The 24,374-nt window shown below is 43.1% G+C and overlaps 1 protein-coding gene across 1 annotated transcript; it reads left to right on the plus strand.

The window, feature by feature from the left end:
* The first annotated feature begins 773 nt into the window (after nt 1–773).
* Nucleotides 774–24,160, plus strand: MEOX1 (mesenchyme homeobox 1). Its single transcript, XM_008174820.4, has 4 exons — nt 774–1,553; nt 12,818–12,990; nt 14,882–22,739; nt 23,572–24,160. Exons 1-3 carry the CDS (start codon nt 1,103–1,105, stop codon nt 15,002–15,004), a joined length of 747 nt encoding a protein of 248 aa, XP_008173042.1. The 5' UTR covers nt 774–1,102; the 3' UTR covers nt 15,005–22,739; nt 23,572–24,160.
* The last annotated feature ends 214 nt before the right edge of the window (nt 24,161–24,374 follow it).

The following is a 24,374-nucleotide window of genomic DNA, read 5'->3' on the forward strand; positions in this document are numbered from 1 at the left end:
CTCTCCAGAAGGACATGTTCTGACTATTCTCTGCCACCACTTCTCTTTGGGAAAGAGATGGAGAGCAGATTCCCTGCTAATATCCTTTCAACTGTGATGGCTTTAAGGTCTGAGAATCTGTTTTCTGTTAACAAAAACTATAAAACTTTCAACAAAAGATGAAAAATGTGTCTCCCATTGGCATGAAAACCAGAGACTTCTTTGGAGAAAAGTATCATTTTGACAATCCTCTGGAAAGTGGGACACAAAAAAGGATGATTCTTTGCCATTGGCAGCAGAAACCACATACCAGCAAATCCCTCTTTGTAAAAAGTCAACATAAGTCACTCACAAAACCTTGGATAAAAATATCAGGTTTAATTTTTTTTACCTTATGATTGGCCTTTAAATCAAATGCAATCAGTGAAGTTCTCTTGCTTTTATTTCCCCTGTTTTAGTCCCTGGAATTTGACATCTGTTGAATTCTGGATCTGGTTTAGGGCTTTTTCCAAGTCCAAGACTTGGGGAATTTTGTTAACAGTGCAATAAAAATAACTTCATAGTGTTGTAGGGAAACATTAAAGCCTTTTTGTGTGCTGCTCTCTCCCTTTATAAAAAAATACAGACAATGTTTCTTTAAAAGTCTCCATCTGCAAATCCCATTAGATGTGCATATAAGGTTTCGGATGATTAATAGTTGCCTGCTTTGCTTTGGTTGGAGGGGCTGAGTGTATGCAGGTTAACCCCTCCCTCCCCTCTCTCACATTTCACTTCACAAACTTGTCACTCGCTGCCCGGCACAGTATTTAAAAAGTGTTTCACCCATGTCCAGCATTTCACAGGGAGGCAGCTGCAGGCCTTGGGAAACTGTTCAGCCCAATTGCTGCATAGATCTGGTTGGGGTTTTCCAGCTGGGACTATGCGGAAGTTTAGTCAAGCTTCCAAACTAACAAATTTGCAATAGAACAAAATCCACAAACCATTTTTTAGGGGAGGCGGCGGGGGAGATCCAATTCTGTTTTTCCATACAAGTTTGGAGCTATTTTTTCCCCTCTTTCATATCCTTGAAGCCTGAGCCAAATCCAGTTACAAATCTCGGAGCACGGACAGCATAGAGCCAGCAATGGATCCCTCCGTGAGTAGCTGTATGCGAAGTCCCCGTCCCACTACCCCACTCTGGGGGTGCCTGCGGAATGCCCATGCGGAGCTCAGCACAGCAGCAGGAGCGCATCATTACCCACAAGCACCATTCTCATTCCATCAAAAACCAGACTTTGCTGCATATTCCGATTTCTCAGCCTCGTGTTTGGCCACTGCCCCCCACAGCTTCCCCCGAGAGGAACGCATGTTCGCAGAGCAGCACCCTTCTTTCCAGCATTCTGACTGGCACTTTGCAGCATCCGAGGCCAGAAGGCGGCTAAATCCAGGACTGGCCTTGGGTTCTGGGGAACTAGAAAGCAGCAGCCCAAACCTAGTGGCTGCTGCAGGGGGCATGAATGAAGATTATGGGGTACCAGGAAACACTACAAATGAAACTGAGAAAAAGTCATCCAAAAGGAAAAAGGAAACCTCAGGTAGGTGGCATGTCACCAGGGATCTGGGGTAGCAAAGTTCGCAGAGTCAGAACATCTGTAAGGTTCTACAGGAGAGATTAGGAAAGGAAGCCAGTGAGAAATACATTTCAGAATTCTTGACTAGGGAAAGTGTAGCTGGCAATATAGAGCACTACTACTGAACTAGAGTGCTTTTTGTTTGCTGCTCCCTTGTATTTATGTTTGCTTTTCCAAATCTTGGGCCTGAACTAGCTACCTCCCGACCATGGTCACAATGTAGCCTTTCTGTAAGTGTCAGACAGAATCATATGGTATCCCATATATTGGGACCACAGCCCTAAATAAGGAGCAGATACATTGTGTGGCTGCCATTTGCCCAAGTGTGAAATGATGGGGCGAGGGGTGTCAAAGAACAGGCAGCCTGTGGGAGTGTGTTAGAAACAGGGAAAAGCAAAACAGGCTCCGGGCTAGTTACTCGTTAAGATTAAAGGGATTAGAAAAGGATCGAAACACTCAAAAGTAACACAAAATTCGCTGGGAATAAATCACTGTCAGATCTCACACCCCGAGTCATAAAGGAGGAGATATCAGGAAAGCAGTGGATCACTGAATTGCTAAATGCATTCTTCTGCTGCAGTGGGTCCTGTACCATGAGGGCTAGCTCCAAGGGGGACACTCATTCTACCCTTTAACTAGACATCAGGTAGCATCTATATTGCTAGGTGCTGAGAATCTAACAAGAAAAGTATGTAACTAAATTTTACAAATTATTTGAGAGCTGAATAGCATTGACCTGTCTCTCCATCTTCGTTGCTAATGCACCTACCACTGCAGAATCTAGGTTCTGACCTCTGCTATGTGGAGCTGCCCATTGTAGGAAGCTATGTTGCAGTGCAATGCAGGTTAAATGCAGCCAAACATAGAAGGTAGTTTTCAGCTGTCTGCAGTTGAAGATGCCTCCTCCCCTCCCCTTTGATACACATTCCAGCTTTGTGTCAGTTTGGCTGAGCATTTAATACTTTCAATTCAAATCCAAAATCAGGTCGAGTTGGTATCAATGACTTGCCCATTAGACATAACCAGGACATGTTGTCTTCAGCTATAAGAACAGTGCAGATGGGTTTAATTGTGTTGTTGTAACTTGCAAAATGAAAATCTTCCACCTCCTAGTTTTCAAAGATCTCATGGATACTTTGCTGCTGTCAGTATGAATATAGACATGGAGAAACTAGTAGTTTCTCTTAAGAAAGCTATTGAGTTAGGTATTTATTATGAGTCCCTCACTGAAGTATTTGTGTCCACCAAAAACATTGATGCATTTATTCTCCCAGCACCCTTGAGAGTTAGGGAAATATCATCCCCAATTTACAGACCAGGAACTGAGGCACAGAGAGATTAAATGACTTGCCCAAAGTTACACAAACTGCCTGGGCAGAGCCAGGCATTCAACCCAGATCTCCTGACTTTCCGCCCAACACCTTAACTCCAATACCATCCTCTCTCTCTCTCTCGTTCTGTCAGTGCCATTGTTAGCCGTAATCTCTGCTCCAGAGAGCTTCCCATTTCAGTTCCCTCCAAACATTGGCAGGCTGTCCGTGAGTATCTGAAACAGATAATACCCCAAACCTCTTTGAGTTCCAGACTCTAAATTACTCCCTTAGCTATTTCATAGTCTCTAGAAACCAAGCTTGATATAATTTTTGGACATCCAAACCCATAAAGGATTTTCAGGCAACAAATGGCCATAAAAATAATACGAAGAACAATTTTTCCAGAACAGAACAACAATATTGCAAGTCATTAGGGTTTTTTTTTAAAAAGAATGTATGGGATTAAGAAGTAGCCGGGACATCTCACTAAATTCCCATTAATGGATATCTTTATTCTTAATAGTTTAATGGGATTCCAAAGCATGTCCTCATGTGTTAAGCAGATGACACATAGTCCCTGACACCTTTCACCCTCTTATTGCTGTGAGCAACCTTGCCACTCTCTCTTCCCACTTGCTGCCAACCCATATGCCTGTCATTGCAGAGAAGCTGTAACCAACATTGCTACACATGACGTCACTGAAATATAAAATGATTCTCTACCTTCTTGCCAACTGTTTTCATTATTCCTCCTTCTCTAGTTTAACACCTTGCACGGACAGTGTCCCAAAGGTGATTCCATTGCCTCTTTCATTTCAATCACTTCTGTGCTGATAAAGCAGTAGATAAAATTAACAGTACTACTCCTTCCCCTCCCCCAGAATAAAATACAATAAAACAAACAGGGAGAAAGTCCTGTCCCTTTAAACATTCTGATTTCCTGAAATCTAACGGCAGTTCCTTGAAATGCAGCTGGACACACATTTATAGTTTGTTATAAGTGGTACACGCTTCCTCTCCTTCCTCCTGAGAATTGGCTCCAGTTTGTTTTAGCAAAATCCAAGTGTCCAAAGAGTGCGCTCTTCAGAAGTTAGCCGTTGTTAATAAAGTGAAACAGCAATTATCTACCACCTTGAGACATGCTGCAAGATAATACTCTATTATATGGAGCTATGTGACGGTGTCTTACCAGCTACTGTCTTTGCTGTACTGTAGCACAGCCATAGAATTTCAATTATTTGTTTTGGTGCCAAATCCTGTAATTCTTTCTTGGTCCATATTCAGCAGAGGATATACAATAGGGACTTCAGGATTGGGCTCTTTGCTAGTATAGTGCTCCCCAAAAAGTCCAAAACAAGTTTACCTCTGTGATAAACAGGGAGACTTACAGTGTTCTCTCACTGTAAAAGAAAGATTGACCATTCTGCTTAATCCATGAATTCTTCATTAAAGTGCTGTAATATTTAAACACATCTATATAACTGCCTAGTACTTTTATTACTTTTATTAGTAAGAGGCTCTGATCTGCCCTGACTGACAACCTAGGTATGCCCAAGAAAGTCAAGGCAGAAGATGGGCTAGAATTTGTTTTCACACCTATCATCGCAGTAGTTCTCCTGTACAGCATCTCTAACATTTCCAATTATTGTCTTTATAGATTTCTCCAGATTTTCAATATTGTGCAACCATACCCATCACATATAAAAATGGCTTTAACATGATGCCTTGCAATTGCCAACATTACAAAAGCCAAGGAGTTTTATAATGACTTGTAATTTATGGTATTCTACGTTTTCCATATGACAAAATGAATCTTACCAAGTAAACAAACAATGCCACAGGCACTTAAACAAGCTCTTAAATAAAACGACAAATGGTCTGAGTGTCGGAGTGACTAATAAACCCTCATAGGCACTGACTGTGTGGGACATATATGGGACCCTGAGCAAGCTTTGAACAGACCTTCTGTAATCTCATTTTAGATTTTCTGCATGAAGCATTTTCCAGATGACCCCAGCAACAGAAGACATGTCCAGCCTGTCCATGTCTATCCACACACATTTACAAATAAAACACAGAATCCTGGCAGAAACCCAACTCATTCAGATAGACAGTTTGGATATTTCAGTTTTCTACCACTCAACAAACTAGAAAACCATGTAGTAAGAACAGGTCACACTAGAACATAGGAAACAATAAATTAAATTTGGTTATTCTGTTGATCTATCAGCAATTACAAAATGTTTATCCACTGGTAAGCGCTATTGAATATGTGGGAGTTGCACTTATGTGACTGAGAGCAGAATGTGGTCCATTTTCTTTATATAAATGAAAACATACAGAATTTAAATGGGGATGTAGCAGAGATGAGATCTGACTACAGTGTGTAAGGATTCATTTACAACATTTTACATTCATATGGTGCCTTTTATCCTAGGAAAAGCCTAAAATATGTTACAAAATTTTCAAAGGACAGTATCGGATCACTTTAGATGCAAAACATAAGGTTTTATAAATCCAAGAATCAATGAAAATAGCCCTATCATTTTAATACCCAACTAAAATCATCTTAAATTTGGATTTAAGCACTCCCCCTGCAGTGTTGCAACTAGACATTACACCAGTGTGCTGGTGCATTAGAACCAGAAAGTGAAAGTGGTCAGAAATAGTCTATAAATAAAACAAACTGACCAGCCTTTTCCAAACTCAGTGAAGTGTGCAAAGTAAAGGATCAGCAATAACCATGAGAAGTAAATTCAATTTTTAAAACCCTTCTTATCTCAGTAATGTAATAACACAGGTAAGGAAATCTACCTAAAAATATGTGACTTGCCCAACTGTCCTTTGAACAAACTGGTAATTAAACTTTGTATAATGAACTGAGAAGGCACATGGGATAATAGATAGTTCTCTAGATAGGACTCGTGAGGCTTGGGTTCTATTCCTGCTTCTGTAGCTGACCCACTACTGTGTGACTTGGGTAAGTCACTTCTCTGCTCTGTACCTGTTTTCCCTTTTCTATTTAGTCTGTAAAATCTCTGGGGCAGGCCTGTACTCTCGCTATGCGCACATACAGTACTGAGCACAGTAGGGCCCAAATCTTGGTTGGGGCTTCTATATGCAATACAAATAGTAAATAAGAAGATGTATACTGCAGGATGCCTACTAGAAGATTAAATAAGTGCTTGGCCTAGTTCTCTGATATTTACTTTTACATTTGAAAGAACATACACTGCCTTGTCTTGTTGCCTAAGTAAAATATTAACCCTATTTAAAGTCCTCCATCAAATTTCAAACAAAATCTCCCATCAGAGCCTTTACTAGTCATACCATGGATTGCAGAGAAACATGGAGGTTTTTCTGTGGTTGACCTGCATTTGCAGTCACGGTGCCCTAAAAAGCATGTAGATCAGGGGTCGGCAACGTTCGGCACGCGGCTCGCCAGGGTAAGCACCCTGGCGGGCCAGGCCAGTTTATTTACCTGCTGACACAGCAGGTTCGGCCGATCGCAGCCCCCACTGGCCGTGGTTCGCCGTCCTGGGCCAATGGGGGTGGCGGGAAGCGGCGCAGGCGAGCGATGTGCTGGCCGCGGCTTCTCGCCGCCCCCATTGGCCTGGGACGGCGAACCGCGGCCAGTGGGGGCCGCGATCGGCCGAACCTGCTGTGTCAGCAGATAAATAAACTGGTTCGGCCCGCCAGGGTGCTTACCCTGGCAAGCCGCGTGCCAAACATTGCCGACCCCTGGTGTAGATTCTAATGTGCCTGTTAGCAGGTGCTGAAGTCAGAGTTAGTCACAACCTGAGATGCGAATAAAAAGCCAGAGGGCAAGAACAGTGGAAAGGCTGGTGAATTAGTGGCAGGTGTTTCACTTTCACATCTGTGATTAAGTGAAGACTTGACCAAACAGAGACATGAAGATTCAAACATTCTGGGTGAAATATGCTGCAATAATTAGGCTGAATTTTGACTGATTTGTAAATGACACATTAGAGGTACCAGATGTGCGTGAAAAGACAGAACAATCAGAATCCTGTGTGTGTTGAGAGGAAGATACAGCACTCTGGGACAATACAATGAGCTTTTCACTTAATGCAGCCCATTTTTGCAGCTTATTAATAAATAATAATACACACATTGGATATCTAGAATGCTTTTTACCAAGGATCTCAAAGCACTTTGCGAGTTTCAGCTACATAAATCAATTATGAGCTATTACTGTGAAACACCTCTTCGAACTGGCCCATAAACCATAGACATCTTCTCCTCAACAAGCCCTCAGACATGCTGAAATGTTAAAATCATCAAGACTAAATTCAACATATCAGGAAAAAAAGACAGCAGAACTAACACAATGCTGCTGAATTCGCTCACACTGCACATTCCCTGCCTCCTTATTCCCCTTCCTTTGTGAACTCCCTGTATAACTTTCTATTGTAGGGTTTTTGGGGGGCAGATACCTTATTTGTTTCAGCTCCTTTTAAAATATCCAGCATGCTGAGGGTGCCATACAAACAGCAAATAAATAATATGAAAACTGTCCCAAGGATCCACCCTGCTCTGCTTGCAGCAAACAAATGCTGAAGCTGCAGAAGTCTCTGTATGAGATCTTTCTTATTTTTTGTAATATATTTGTAAGTTTCTGTTCCAAATTTCAGCACCTCCTGCCTGCACTTATCAGAGTAACACTGACCTGAACCTGCATTAGGGAAGAAAAAAATGGCTATCCTTTCACCTTTCATAGTGATCTTTCCTGCATGTCTTTCTTTAGACCTGGGCTGTGTAACACATGAAAAGATTACTGCTGCTACTGTCTAGTCTCTTCCGTAGACTTGTCTTTTCATAAGAAAGTGTAAAATGTCAATTCACCAGCTGAGTTTAACTGGATTTTTCTGCAGGCATCCGCCTGTCGACACAAGTACAGTTAAGGCAGGAAGAAAACATATCAAAAGCCATCAGGTGGCAGGCTTAATTGCCCCAGCCCTGTGCTGGCTTGGGATGTTCATTTACATCAAACCTTTTACTTCAGCAATTAGACTGTGCTAATTTTGTGCTAGCAGAGATAATGCTAAATCAAGCTAAACAACTAAGTGTTGTCAGAACCCAGGAAGACTCAGTGGTTTGGAAATTATGATTAACTTAATTGTAATGAAACAGCTACAGAAACTCTCTTCCCCCTCTGGATGACCTCAGAGGGACCAAAGGAAAACTGGTTCCCTAGATTAGATTTAAATGTTGATCATGTTATCCTTGAGTAGAGCTACATCTGAAATAGTTTGACAGGTAATATACCTCCCTGAGGTGGACACTGATAAGAACTTCTAGTTACTTTAGGACAGATGTTAAATGAGTCAGTTATCTATGAAATCATTTAACTTGGACAACATGAATGCACATGGTGAAAGCCACAGACACACACACATATCCTGTTAGCTGAGATTTTGGAATCCTGTGACTTGTTCCATAACAGCAAAACTTTCAACGTCTTGCTTTTTTAACTAGCTAGAATAAATACGCCCCGAAAACCTTTAGTATGAGAAAACATTACTTCAAAGACATTATGCAGATACGCCAATGTTTTTGTAACCCCTTTATTGATTGGGAGGGGAAAAAATACAGAAATTAACAAAATGTCAATAATTAAAACTTCAGGTGCATAGCAACTGGCTAGGAAACCCCATGCACATCTAGCAACCAAATGTGTCCCTGTACATGCACTACCAACTGACCTTCATGCTTCAGTGCTTAAGCCAATCTCTAACTATTAGGGGGTTAAGATGAGGCCCCTTCATGGGGGGGGGGGGCAGTTTATCCTACATCTGCCTACTGGGAAGTTTCTTGCACCTTGTTCTGTAACACTGTCATAGCCTGGACCTCACACTAGACTCTGATCCAACATGACAATTACTATGACCTGGGCACGTTTCCTTTTGGCTTCTCAATTCAGAGTTCAAGTCCCAAATTCAAAGTGATTCTCCCGGAAAGTTGCAGCTGTAACAGCCCTGATGCCTCAGCTGTTACAAAATGCTACATGCAGCTTTTTTGTATAGATAGTTGTTCACACCAGCTGAACCCCAAAATGCGCCGCAGAAATCAATGCTGGATAACAGCAATGGGAGAGGCAGGCTATGAGTTACGGTGAGAGAGAAACTTTCTGGAAATATTTGCAGAGAAACTGTTCTGTGCCTAACTCTGCTCACTGTGGCTGAAGTGGGCAGAGGATGAAGCCAGGTGAGCATTGTTGCTGTGTCACTGCTCTCACAGACGTGGTCTCTCGCCATTTTTCTCATGGGAACAGATTTTGATCTCAATCACACTGGTGTAAATCCAGAATAAATCCCCTGACTTTACTGGATTGACTCCAGATATACACTCTGGCCCATCATCCTTTTATAAATCACTGGTCATCTTTGCCCCTCTCCCTCTGTGTGCAAAGGTTGATGCAGATCTTGTCTTGGAAATTTTATGGCACAAAGACACAAGTACTTTTTGGCTCCCATGTGTCTTTGTTGCACGACAGACCCCTTGGGGAAAACCTGTTTGATTAAGCTGCAGATGTGAGCGTGGCAGAGATGTGAGATCCAGGGAGAGGATGGAGGTCTGAAAATGTTCACAGTCAGTGATAAATGCCACCATATCTTTCCCAGTGATGCCAGAGGACTTTCTGGGTTGGGATCTTTTTGTGGATTGTGCTGGAGAGAAAAACCTTTCTAAAGCAAGGACTTGCAATATTTCATGTGCATTCTGTATTTTCCACATCCTATGGCCAAAACTCCAAAGAAAAGTAGAGCCAGTTTCCACTTTTGGAAAGGCACAAAAACCACAATCATAATTAAGCAGCCAGTCCCTTTAGCAGCTCTGTGTGGCGTGTGGCCCATGCCACAGGCTCCAAGTTACACAGCCTATTCCGTTCCCGAAGGTAATCAGCCCGAGGAGCAGAGTTAAAATCATTAAAAATGACTGAAATAGTTTTTTTTAACAAAAAAGACCAGTGAAATTACCTTCTTTAGAAATGATTCACTCACATGAAGCAAACTGGGAAGCTTCAGCCAGGGCAGAAAGTTGCTGCTTCCTTGCTTAGACTACACTGGCTACTAATTTGCTTCCAAATGCAATTTGTGTTATTGGCTTCAATCACTACAGCCTTGCATGATTTGCGTCCTGGCTACATCAGAGATTGCAGTTCTCCTCATGCTGCCCCTAGAGAGCAGCTGGGAATCTCCTGAGCTGGAAGCTCTCAGGAACTGGTGGCAAGGGCCTCTCCGCATGAGGTCCTCAGCTATGCAATTTGCCTTCTCCTGCTGCTCTGTCAACCCCCAAACTTGTTGACCTTTCGGGAATGATGTGAGGCTGGTCTGTTTACTCAGGGAGATGGCGAAGTGGAGGATTTCTGTGAGCATAAGAACGGACATACTAGGTCAGACCAAAGATCCATCTAGCCCAGTATCCTGTCTTCCGACAGTGGCCAATGCCAGGTGCCCCAGAGGGAATGAACAGAACAGGGAATCATCAAGTGATCCATCCCCTGTCACCCATCCCCAGCTTCTGGCAAACAGAAGCTAGAGACACCATCCCTGCCCATCCTGGCTAATAGCCATTGATGGACCTATCCTCCATGAATGTATCTAGTTCTTTCTATAGTCTTGGCCTTCACAACATCCTCTGGCAAAGAGTTCCACAGGTTGGCTGTGTGTTGTGTGAAGAAATACTTCCTTTTGTTTGTTTTAAACCTGCTGCCTAATAAACCTGTGCAATTGGGTTTGATGCTGGGTGGAATATTTTGGGGTGATTTTTCCTCTTAGTTTGTTATTTGGTTGGGAGGTGGGTTAAAGATCAAGCTACAATGAACAGATTGTTACAAATGAAGAACTTGTTTTAGAAATGTAGCCAAGGACAATTTCACCAGGTAATGCTGGCAGTTCCTAGCAGAAATTATCGTTAATGGGAGTTGCATGTAATTTCTCTATTTCTGATGGGCAGCACTAAGAGTGAACACATTATAAATCCTAAATTTAAACCTAATGGATTATTCCAGTTGGTTTCCTTTGACAAACAAACTGAGCATTTGGTAAATGCTGTTGCATTATACATCCATTGCTTCTGTGTATATATATATATTGCTTCTCCAATCTTCTTTTATGCATCTCCTTGAAATAACTCAATAATAGTATTGCTATTATTGGGGTTGGGGGGGAGGAGAGAGAGAGAGAGAGAGAGAGAGAGAACACTTTATGCTGCTCTGAAAATAGGTGAACATTAATCCCCAGAATAGCTCCCTTCTTTTTCCAAAATGCTGGCTGCTGCGGAACTCTGGGATCTTCTTGTCTCCCTTCTGGCTATATAGAAAACTGGAACCTGCAGGGCTTTAGATAAGGGATTGATAGGGGTGGCTAATTCTGGGCAGAGAGCTGATGAAATAAGTGTATTCATTTGTGTATATTTATTAAGTCTAGCTGGAGTTGATGCATCCCAGTCATGTCACATTTCAGTGAGGTTCCAAAGCTGCTGTTTTGCACTGCAAGGTGTTTGCCAGCCCTGACATCACCACGTCTTCATGCGGACTTTCCTAAATGGTGAAGATATTGACAAACGGCAGAGCTAGAAGTTGATTAAAGAACAAAGTTGAGTGCTGCAGGGAAAATTTACTGCAAAATCCAAAGTTCAGCAAGGCCCAAATGTTCAGGGCAGCTTGGCAAGTGTACATTGCCCTCCACCGGTGGTCTTACTTCCTCCCCCTCCTCTTCATCCTTCCAACACTGCCAGAGTTTCTGTCTTCCCAATGAAGTAACCAGATGCTCCCTAATGTGTGGAGCTTTTCATTTCAGACAGCGATGGAAACACAATGGAAAATGGCATCATTAAACAATTATAGATTTTTCAAAAACAAGCCCTTGGATGAGACAAAACATTCCACTGGCTACAAAACCTCTTTCACTTCCACTGAAACCAGCCAGCTCCCATTTTGGTGCTAGAACTTGTAGAAATAGTTCCTGTCACAAGGACATGGGCTTTGCCTTTGCGCACTGAAGCAGAGGAGCTTTGTCCTTCTGTTGCTTAGAAATATACAATAATCATTCATTTAAAATAAACCGATCTTACTTTGCATGTGGCTATGGTCATTGTCAGAGTGTTTTAAAATGGGGCTTGGACAGCAGCTCTCCAGCTAGGACTTGCAAGGCCAGCTTTGGAAATGTGACTTTCCCAGGGGTATATGACAACTAAGTGTACGATCAGCGAAAAACAGCTCGGGGCACCTCAATAAGAACTGAGTAACTCTGAGTCACAGGGAAGGACATGATGCCACCAGTGCTCTCACCCCACTCTGCCCATTGCTGTATTCACTCTAGTGAGATCTTTTCTGTGGTTACATTCACAACCCAAACACATTTCCAGGGGAACCTGCCAGCACCAGACCCAACTGGGTTGGGTCTTATAAACCCTGTTCAGAGCCACCCACTAGTCCAAGGTCATTGCCTCGTCAGTGTGGGTGGGTTACACTCAGCGCCTTTGCTTCCTCATCCCCCAAAGCTGGATCCTAGCCCTAGTGTGTGCAAAATGACATCCACCAGTAGAGGTCACCACACACCTCATTAAGTGCACTGGCATTGAGACCAATTCTTAACTAAAATCTGAGGCAACAGCAATCTAGGTAGGTGATGGTGTATGTATATAAAAAAAGGTAAGTGAAAGGGAAGGCCTGACTGATTGTGCTAACTAGAGACAAGCACAATGCAGCCAAGTGATATGCAAGCTTCCTCCACACAGCTCTGCCAATGCCCCCTCAGTCCGGCCCCACAGCCCAGGATATTCCAGCCCTGTGCTCCCAGACCTCTGCCAATGCATCCAGCCTCCCACCAGTTCTGTGCCTAAGACTGACAATAGTGTCCAACTTACACATAAAGTATGCTTGCCTCTTAGAAAACCAGGATTCCAGTCGGAAGCCAGAAGCCAGCAGCAAAGCACGGAAGGAGAGGACAGCGTTCACCAAGGAGCAGCTGCGGGAATTAGAAGCTGAATTTGCTCATCATAATTACTTGACAAGGCTCAGGAGATATGAGATAGCTGTGAATCTGGACCTCACCGAGAGACAGGTACCTCTGGAACATCTGCCTCCTCAGCTGTGCCCTCCTGACAGGGCTATTCCTGCCTAGACAGAAGGGTGTATGTACAATATATTCACATTGCACCCGTTTCTACTTTTGCAAATGTGCATAAATATTTGTACATAACCTGAAAAACTTTGTAGCAAATCTAACAAATGCAGTTTAACATGGAGATAATTGAGAAGCTGATTTCTAGTATTTGGTTAAAATATACATGTTTAAATATCATTTTAAGCTGCAAAAACCATTTCTGAATGACTGGTGTCTAAGTGCCTTCAGACGACCTATCCCATTCACTGGCACAAACCAAAAGGCTGATACTTAATAAGAAAGGCTGGGTGGCAGCTCCCAGGTTCTGATAACCAGGGCTGAGCTATGCCTTCAAGGTCCACAATGCCACAAACACTGCAGCATCCCAAGGAGCCCAGCAGTAAATGACACAAGAGTGCAGGGGATGTTAGATTCTCATCTGATGAGCTGTCTTCTTTCAGGCTAAGGGAATGTTGTGAACTAACTAGGGAGTATAAGAGTGAGGGGAGTGTGGACTTTGAGGGTCACTATGCTCCCAGTTTCCTGGTCTGCTCTTAGGAAGGGTTCTTCTATCAAGGCTTAATAGTTGGGCAATAAAGGAATTAATCAAGTGAAGAAAGGGAAATAGTATACGCTTAGCTGACTCAGATAGGCCTATTAGAAATATGATAGGAAGATGGACAGGTGTATGCATAGAGTACTCCTGGGAGAATTCTCCGTCACTGTGCATGCACAGAATTCATGGCCCCCGCAGATTTCTGTGCTTCTCCACAGAAAAATGACTTCAGATGGGGAAACAAAGGGAAGCCACAAGAGCAGTCATCTCCTCCTCCCTGGCAATGCAGGCAGATCAGTTTGGGCACCCACAGCAGCTGGTAGAGATGTAAATCACTGAGGTGGGGAGGAGCTGGGCAGTCATACGTGTGTGACAGAGACACTCTGTCCCTCTTGCTCGCTATTGCGGCATGCTCAGCGTGGAGGGGTGGGGCTTTGGAGTGTTTCTGAAGAGGTAGGTGTGGAGACATCACTCTGTTCCCTCAGTGAATTGTTCCCTTTGTCTTTGTGAATTCCCCCAGGAGTATAATACAGGTGTATAAATGTTAAGGCTCCTTTACCTTGCCAGAGTGGTGGAAAGGAGCCTTATTGTAAAGGACAGTGTGGCCTTATAAATGCATATGGTGCTTTGGTGATTAGAACTGGTCTACATTTTTGGACTGAAAATTTCCTAGCAAAATGTGCTCCATGAACTGTTTCCTACTGACCTTTTTGGAGAGGGTCAGTAGCCAGTATAAACTGTGAGTTTGAGTCCCCAGCCCTCGCTTGCGTGCTCTTCAGTTGCCTATGATGTAACACTGAGCATGGCTGCATATATTTGTTGACTAATAACTAGAAATAAAGGGTCAATACTAGCTACATTTCTAATAGACAGAGGGGGTTTGGTGATTTCCTCCAATTCTCCCCACTCCCCTTCTCCATCCATTGTGTTGTAGTTTAAATAAATTATCAAAATAACTGAAACCAGCATATTATATTCCATTATTTTGACAAAAAAAATGCAGAATTTTGCAGGCAAGAGAGAGACAAGACACATCTTTTATTGGCCCAGCTTCTGTCAGTGAGAGAGACAGAAGCTTTTGAGCTTACACAGAGCTCTTCTTCAGGTCTTCTTATTCAGAAGGTCTCTGTGTAAACTCGAGAGCTTGTCTCTCACTGACAATAAAAGCTATGACCGCACCCACCTTGTCTCTCTAGTATCCTGGGACTGACATGGCTAGGACAACACTGCATAGGTGTATGCAGAGACAGATAATGGGGAGCTGATGAATAATTCCTTCCTTTTCTCATCCAGGTTAAAGTGTGGTTTCAAAACCGAAGGATGAAGTGGAAACGTGTGAAGGGCGGGCAGCCAGTGTCCCCTCACGAGCATGACACAGAAGATATGGACTCTGCTGCCTCCCCAAGCTCTGAATAGCTCCTCGCCAGTAGTAACGTACTGACGAATGCAGGAAGGGTTGTCAGTCAGAGAACTGACGCCACACAGTTTAGCAGCAGCTGTATCATTAACAGGTGCCCCTCCCTGCTCAAATCATCTCATCCTCCTGTGTGTGACTGTGGAAGTGGTGTGCCTTAACATGCCTTCGGAACTGTAAAGGGCACACAGGAAAATCCAGAGGAGGGTCTAACTGAACTCTCACCACTGCCATCTTGGCAATGCCAGTATTTCTTCAAAATAATAACTAAACCCATTGACTATGAAACAAATAAAGCTGACTAGAGCTGGATTTCTAAGAACCAATAGTGGTCTTCAAGTCCTCAAAAGACACAGTTTAGAGGCATCAGTTTAGGGTTCAGTTTAGGGTTCAGTGGGGCAGTAATGTAGCTCCCCAACATATAACCTTATCCAGCATCTCTCTTTGGTCACTGCTATTTGCCAAACCATAAAGGACTTGAGCATTCCACAGAAGTGTTTTCTTCGTGCATCACTCCACGAGTAACGAACACTCTGGTATCCACTGATGTTTCCTGTGTCATCCAAACTGAAAATATAAATGGTTATAAGCAAGTCTGGGGGGCAGTGGGAATGTCAAACAAAAGTGTGGCCCCAAAGGCTATATAGGCCTCCAGCCATCAGTTTTGGAAGGGATCATTCCCACAAGGACAAGGGCTCCAATTAGAGCTGAGATGGCAGGCACCTTTCTGATACGCCTGTGTGAATGAGATACTGGAGGTTTGTTTAATTAATCTTAGTGTAGCTGCTGAAATCAGAACATTAAATCTCACAGGGAATATTTTCATAACCACCGCCACCAAGTATCAAATCAAGTGTAATGAGGTCATGAATCATCACTGTTCTGCCCTGGACACTGAAATATAGCTGATTATACCTTCTGAAAGAACGCTGCTCCTTTCTGTTGTGTTTGTCACACTTCTTTCTGGAATGCCTCTGGGTATTACCTGCAGTTTCCTTTGTTACAACTCAGGACTATCTGGGTGAGCAGAAAACAGTGACCTGTGAAATGATTGGTTGAATTTATCAGTCTTAAGTTCTCGTTTCTTTTTTACTTGGGATCAGAACGTTCTTCCTGTCGGCATGCAGGTATGTATATGTGAATTATGTATGAATATACATGTCCATAATGTTCTATGGATAAATATTTACTATACATGCACTCAGGGTCGGATTAACTCTTCTGTGGGCCCAGGGCTATTAGATTTTGTGGGCCCCCCGTATACAAGTCTTTTTCCTAATTTAAAACAAAATGATCACAAATTATGGCATCGAGGCTATTAACACTGTACTAAACTTGCCTTTTAATTAACATAAAGCCGTTCTGTGGTTATATTTCAGTCTTAAAACATGCAGAATATAGTTAAGTTAATTCAAAATAGCCTACTTCTTACCTTAGAACAGCTGTTAGATTAGTTTCTTTCTGGGAGGGACTTTGGGTGCAGGAGGGATTTTGACCTGGGGCAGGAAGTTGGGGTGCAGGGTCTGGGAGGGGATTCTGACCTGGGACAAGGGGTTGGGGTACAGGAGGGGGTGCAGGCTCCAGCTGGGAGGTGCTTACCACAGGCGGCTCTCAGCCGGCAGCCAACAGGGCTCAGGCAGGCTGCCTGCCTGCCTGCCATAGCCCCATGCCGCTCCCGGAAGCAGCCAGCAGTCTCTACACGCCCCTACGGGGAGGGGGACAGCGTGTCTCCATGCGCTGCCTGCGCCCGCAAGCACCGCCCCCACTGTGGGGATGGAGGTGGGGCAGCGTGCAGAGCCGCCGCCTCGTCAGGGACCACAGAGATGTGCCAGCAGCTGTCCGCTTCCGAGAGCGGTGTGGGGCCACGGCATGCATGCAGCCTGCTTGAGCCCTGCTGCGCTGGGGCCCCTTTAGCCCTGGGCTGTAGCCCTAAAGCCCCTGCGTTAATCCGGTCCTGCATGCACTCCTAATCAATATTCAGGCTGATCAAATTAGTAATTAATCATCTAACGAACTTAGCCCTTTTTTTCTGTTTCCAAACTTTCCACAGAAAGTGGATGGTGAATGCATTCACTGTTTGCAATTGTTTGAACAGTTTATGCAAACAAATTTTAGCCTATGAATTGTTTGCAAATTATTCACTTTCATTGTTTATGCTGTGTGATTGGTTGCCTATGCTGCATGGTATTGTTTCTGCTTCCTGATTAGATGACAAAACTTTTTAAAACAAGGCAGCCTGGCAAACCACAAGTGAAGAAAAGGAAACACATCATAACTAATTATCTTGTTTGTGCACATCCTCTTCAGCATGTGAATCCGGGTGCTAGTAGTAGGAAGAACAGTCATTCCCCAAACATCCACGTGAGTAAAAACTTGTTCACACAAATGTCCATTAATATTGAATTAAAAGGGGCAAAAACACAGTCAAACTGACCAGCTGTTTGGAACTCAAATGAAGGCTCATGAACATTATTTTGCAGTATTCAACCAACTCTATTATTCACTATGATATCATAGTGTCTGAGCCAGCCCCAAAGTGCATGAACGGAAGTAAAAATCAGCCCAGCTTCCATTTAGGCATTACAAGAAGTAGCTACATTTTGAAGAGAGCTCAGCATGGTGGGTACACATTGGTTGCTAAACTCCATTAAAAATCTGGCCACTCATTAAGGTGCTTAAAATGGGAGATGAGCAAGAAATGGACCTTTAGTGACCTCTGCTGATCTCAGATCTGCACTGGAGCACTAGTAGCCAGCGGATTTTATGAGATGTGTCTGAGGATGGGATCCAGCCAAAACAATCCATAAACCATGCAGCAATTTGATATCAGTGGTGCTGGTTTAAGCTCATTTTAATCAGCAATCACCAGATTCAGAGGGAAGCACGAGACTGCCACCTTTATGCACAATGGTCATGTACCATGACATAGTCCATCTAGCATGCTCTGAGTTTCCCAGGAGCTTTGAAGAAGGTGCAGTCTCTGGAGGATAGCTGCAGCAATACCCACTTTGCAAGGCCTCCTGGTACAAAGAGAGAGAGTCCTGAAGAGACATAATTAGGACCTAATTCACTTGAGTTATAAAATATCTGATGCAAGGGTTTTGTTGCAAACAAGCTGCAAAGGTACCAATATGATTCCAATCCAGAAACACATTGAAATGATATCACAGTTCTATCATTTCCAGCTAGAACTGTCCGGAGGTGTTTCTCAGTGGTTTGGGCACCTCCTCATTTAAGACAGTTCTTTGCCAAGTTGCCTACAAGGCACTTAACCTAATAAAATGAGCCCTGAATATTGACGCCCCGTTGCCCCCTTTATAGTGTAATTAATCCTGTTATAGTTGCCAATACATTGCTCCGATTTTGTCTCAGGATCCTTAAGTGCCCTGAACACCCCCAGCTGTCCCAACAATGCCACCTGAAATTGGCCTCTTTTCACCAAAGTTTGCAGTATATCAAATTATAAATAGTTTTAGAAAAAAATATAGTGTCTATTCCTTTTGTTTAATGTATGCTAATGTAATGTTTCCATATTGTAACAGAATCTCTAACTTTCTTAGAATGATATATGAAATATTGACCTTTTTAAAGGACTGAAATTCATGTTTAAACATTTTAAGGTAACATCTATTTGCTATCAGATTGTGTCATGCTATTTGCACATACCTGCAAGCCAGTATCATGCTGTTTGCATTTTGATGTTACTCTGATGCACTGATAATGACAGACCCTAAATGTTCTAGCAAACTCCAGTCTCTGTTCTTTATTCCCAATGTATAAGCTTTGCAGAAATGGTTGGATGCCCAGTTTCATATCTGGATTGTCAGTTAAAAAAATTATAACCATGTTACACTTTGCAAAAGATGTCCAAAAAAATAAATACAAAAGTTAAAGTAAGCAAGAGTCTGGAATCCTTTTCCAGAGCTGAGAATTATTGTGTGTGCTGAGCAAAATCATCCATTCAGATCCTTTTCTTTTAATATCTCCAATCTTTGTATGACTGATGACAATTCACAAAGTTAAAATGTGTATAATGATTTTACAAATAAAGTAACTTGGTGAGGGAAAAGTTATACACAATATTTTCCTATTCAAACAATAAAGCCCATAAGAGAATATAGGTCTGTATAGAAATTTTAGAGGATATATTTTTATGTTCAAAAATTGTAAAGTCTCTAAAACTTTCCTTTCCATTAATCAAGAGACAAAGTGAGTGAGGTAGTATCTTTTATTGGACTAAACTCTGTTGGTGAGAGAGGTCCTGAAGATTTCTGTGTAAGCTTGAAAGCTTGTCTCTCTCACCAACAGAAGTTGGTCCAATAAAAGATATTACTTCACCCACCTTGTCTCTCTCATATCCTCGGACTGACATGGCTACACCAAAACTGCATACTTTCCATTATTCATATTTCTATTGTATGCTTGAAAAAGTAAGATTACTGACAACTTCACCAGCTTTCAACAGGTGACAATGAAATGTCATGGCAGCTTGGGAGATGTTCAGACAATGGGAAGTAATGGCCTGTAATTCTGAAGAAGTTCATGAAAACCCTTAAAAGCATCAGCTGGAGGCATGAACACATATCCCAGTTCTATGCTCTCCTCCCAATACGAGGATGTAAGTGGCACACGGCCCTTGTGCTGGCCCTCTGCACAAGGATGAATTTCACCAGTGAGACAATGAGTGCAAACAATCTCAGGATGTTCTTTCCTACTCCATTTTATTGGTGCTATGCACACAATTCCTGTACATCCTGAACAAAGACAGCTAAAGCATCAGTGAAGCTTCACAGAGCCAACTCCACTGCCCTGAGTGCTGCAGTATTCATGGGCCCTAACCCTGACCCACACACAGAGGTTTCAGAGTAGCAGCCGTGTTATCCGCAAAAAGAACAGGAGTACTTGTGGCACCTTAGAGACTAACAAATTTATTTGAGCATAAGCTTTCGTGGACTACAGCCCACTTCTTCGGATGCACAGAGGTATGTTCAAAGTCACTTCTCAGACAGGTGGACAGATGTCCAGCCACAGCCAGCGTCTACCTGGAGTCCCTCTGTTTGGGATTCTCCATCTAGAGAGCCCCCATGCCTTCACAACCCCTCCCCCCCCAAAAGAAAAATTAAAATAACCCCAGCATTGAACACAAAAAGGATTTCACAGTATAGTCATGAATTGGCAAGTCCTCCCTACTGGTACTTTTTAACAATTAAGGGAGCATCTGCAATAGCTATCTTATTCTGATGTCAGATATTACTGAAATGAAATATCAGCTTCATTTTTTCTGATGTCTTTCCTGCCGGTAGGCTTGTGTTAGTGTTTGTTGGATGGGTTTTATATTTAGGAGAAGAGACCCGACCTGAGATCTTGTAGGCAGAGAACTCTGTGCTGCAGGGGTAAAGAGTTGAGCTCATAATGGTGGGTTCCTGACAGACAGCAATCAGTGCTAAGGACCGAACCTAAAAGCCCTAGACAAGAACTCACTAAATGGAGGCAGAACCCAGGCTGGCAGTGAGCTGCCTAACCTGGCTGCAACAGGCTGTTTGTTGTAACCTAAGCAGGGCCTTTCATGCTTTCTGATTGCTTAAAACTTAGTAGGTGGCTTTTAGTTAAAACTTGCTTAACTCAAACTCCCAAGAAATGCTTGAGAGAAAAGCTCTTTCTGTTTAAGTGCTGGTTAACCATGCAGTGTCCTGTGAGCATTTGATTAACAAACTCTCCAAAGAGGATCATTCCTGGAGGATATCCCAGGTCTTTGGGCTATTTAACGCCACATCTAACTCAGACACACATCTCATCTTCATTCCGAGGAATGGGAAACTCCATATGGTGCATGTGTGCTCTTGTGCTCACTTTCCCATAAGCTGCAAGGGCAGTACTACTATGTGCCCCAGCCCCATAACTGTGTTTGGGCAGTTCCTAAACTGCATCCAAAGCTGGCTCTGTGCTGAAATCTGCTGGGGCCCTGACTGCCGACAGAGCAGGGCAAACCAAAGAGCAATTCAGACTGACTCCTCACCTTGGAAAGAGGGTAATAAATCTTCCCACATGGAGAAGCAGCCCACAGCGGTAGGTTGGATTCCAGTTCCATGGCCCTACAAAGTGTGTGAACAGGATCTCAGTATGTGCCCTAAATCACAGCTTCCAAACAGGAGTGAGTCTTGAGAAATAATGTACAGTCACCTGTGAGCCAGGCCCATTTGATGCTGGCGCTTCCATATGAAGCCATCTGCTCATCCTTCAATTTTAGTGTTTTGTGAAGGAACATTTAATTCCTGACATCAAAGCTTTTGACCCTTGAACCCTTGGTGCCAAGAATCTTTCAGGCAAAGTCAGTCATCTGGGAGCAAAAGCTCTGACCTGCAATTATTTTTCTTAGAAATACACATCAGGATTCATTCTCCTCACAGAAAGGAAGTGAAATATTTGGGGATGTTTGGCAAGGCTTCCCATGTCTGATTCTCAATAAATAATCTGTGCACAGTCACCCACATACCGTAGGCTGAATCTGGCAGGTCTGAGATTGGTGTACAGATACTTCCACAGGAAGTGCATGCAGGCAGGGAAATGAGGCTTTCTTCCCATAAATGGCCTAGTCAAAGAGACCCAAGAGGAATGGAAATCTCTGCTCAAGCTCAGGAGTATGCGCTGTACACCCCTGTTTGTGAAGTTTTTATTTAAAATGCACTGACAAAAGCAGGAAGAGCATTTTCTCTGGATTCTTGGATTCACAGATTTTTGAGGCCAGAAAGGGCCATTATTATCAGTGGTGGGTATTATAGGCAGGGGGAGACTGCCTCCCCAAATAACCTAGTGTGGCCCCGCCCACGCCCCGTCCCCAGACCACGCCCCCCCTCCTGCTGTGCTGTTCCCAGCGCTCTGCCCTGGGGCTGGCTGCAGTGGCCGGCCTGCCTCCCACAGGGACTCAGGGCATCTGAGGCCGTGCTGCCTGCCCAGTGCTCGGACCGCGCCACCCGGCACTCTGGACCTGGCCGCCTGGAGCACTGGGGCTGGGACCTCGCTCGGCAGAAGAGGAGGGAGTGAAGGGGGCAGAAGGGGAGAGGCAGGGCCTCGGTCACAAGGGGAGGGGCCAATGCTAGCCTCCCCGGACTGCCGGGTCACTGGCCGCCCATGACCATTATGATCATCTAGTCTGACCTTCTGCATAACACAGGCTCTCATTTCTTCTCTATGGTTTCCAATACCTCACAATTGCAGTTGCTGTGAAATTTTGATGATCCATCCTGGATCCTGGACTAGATGGACCGTTAGTCTGAACCAGTATGGCTATTCTTTGTTCTTATAAAGTCCCACTTCCTCCTCTGACTCCACCCCCAACCCTTCCCCTGATGAGCTTGTGAAGGTGACTTTTTGCAAAAAATTCCAATGGTTTTGCAATTTCACAAACTGTAAATTTCATATGAAATTACCGTCTCTACAAAACTTGGGCAATTTTAAATTGAGCGATACAGAGAAAATCTCATAAAGATTGGAATTATATAGACAGATTTACTCACACCCATTCCCCAAGTCAGGTGGGGAGAGAAATGGTCTAGGACATATGCATTCTGGTTCCACTTCCAGAAGCTGAATGGAGATCTATACACTCCAGGTGGGGAAATACATGTCTTTAAACTGTAATTTTGGGAAGCTGCCGTGAGGAAAGAGATAATGAGGCCAAGAGCAGAATGGCCATTGTTGTTGCTTGTTGCCAATATGATGTGGCAGCTGGTAGAACAAGTGACAAGGAGAATCACAGAATTATAGACTGGAAGGGACCTCGAGAGGTCATCTCCAGTCCCTTGCACTCATGGACTAAGTATCATCTCATAAATAATGCCAGCTTCACTGTGGCCAAAGGGGAGCATCTGAATCTATGGAGGATCCCAGCTACCTAAAGTGACCAGACAGCTCAAAATTATTAGGACTGTTCAGATATTAGGGACTTTGTTATATGGCTATTGCGGAGAAACTAAATGAATTCTTTGCATCAGTCTTCATGGCTGAGGATGTGAAGGAGATTCCCAAACCTGAGCCATTCTTTTTAGGTGACAAATCTGAGGAACTGTCCCAGATCGAGGTGTCATTAGAGAAGGTTTTGGAACAAATTGATAAACTAAACAGTAATAAGTCACCAGGACCAGATGGTATTCACCCAAGAGTTCTGAAGGAACTCAAATGTGAAATTGCAGAACTACTAACAGTAGTGTGTAACCTCTCATTTAAATTAGCTTCTGTACCAAATGACTGGAGGATAGCTAATGTGACACCAATTTTTAAAAAGGGCTCCAGAGGTGATCCTGGCAACTACAGGCTGGTAAGCCTCACTTCAGTACCGAGAAAACTGGTTGAAACAGACACATAGATGAACATAATTTCTTGGGGAATAGTTAACATGGTTTTTGTAAAGGGAAATCATGCCTTACCAATCTACTAGAATTCTTTGAGGCGGTTAACAAGCATGTGGACAAGGGAGATCTAGTGGATATAGTGTATTTAGATTTTCAGAAAGCCTTTGACAAGGTCCATCACCAAAGGCTCTTAAGCAAAGTAAGCTGTCATGGGATAAGAGGGAAGGTTCTCTCATGGATTGGTAACTAGTTAAAAGATAGGAAACAAAGGGTAGGAATAAATGGTCAGTTTTCAGAATGGAGAGAGGTAAATAGTGGTGTCCCCCAGGGGTCTGTACTGGGACCAGTCCTATTCAACATATTCATAAATGATCTGGAAAAAGGGGTAAATAGTGAGGTGGCAAAATTTGAAGATGATACAAAATTACTCAAGATAGTTAAGTCCCAGGCAGACTGTGAAGAGCTACAAAAGGATCTCTCAAAACTGGGTGACTGGGCCACAAAATGACAAATGAAATTCAATGTTGATAAATGCAAAGTAATGCACATTGGAAAACATCATCCCAACTATACATATAAAATGATGGGGTCTAAATTAGCTGTTACCACTCAAGAAAGAGATCTTGGAGTCATTGTGGAAAGTTCTCTGAAAACATCCACTCAATGTGTAGCGGCAGTCAAAAAAGCAAACAGAATGTTGGGAATCATTAAGAAAGGGATAGATAATAAGACATAAAATATCATATTGCCTCAATATAAATCCATTGTATGCTCACATCTTAAATACTACATGCAGATGTGGTCACCCCATTGCAAAAAAGATGTATTGGAATTGGAAAGGGTTCAGAAAAGGGCAACAAAAATGATTAGGAGTATGGAACAGCTTCTGTATGAGGAGAGATTAATAAGACTGGGACTCTTCAGCTTAGAAAAGAGACAACTAAGAATAATAGAGGTCTATAAAATCATGACTGGTGTGGAGAAAGTAAATAAGGAAGTGTTATTTACTCCTAATAACACAAGA

The sequence above is a fragment of the Chrysemys picta genome, chromosome 24 (assembly GCF_011386835.1).
Source record: "Chrysemys picta bellii isolate R12L10 chromosome 24, ASM1138683v2, whole genome shotgun sequence".
NCBI classification, from domain to species: Eukaryota; Metazoa; Chordata; order Testudines; family Emydidae; genus Chrysemys; species Chrysemys picta.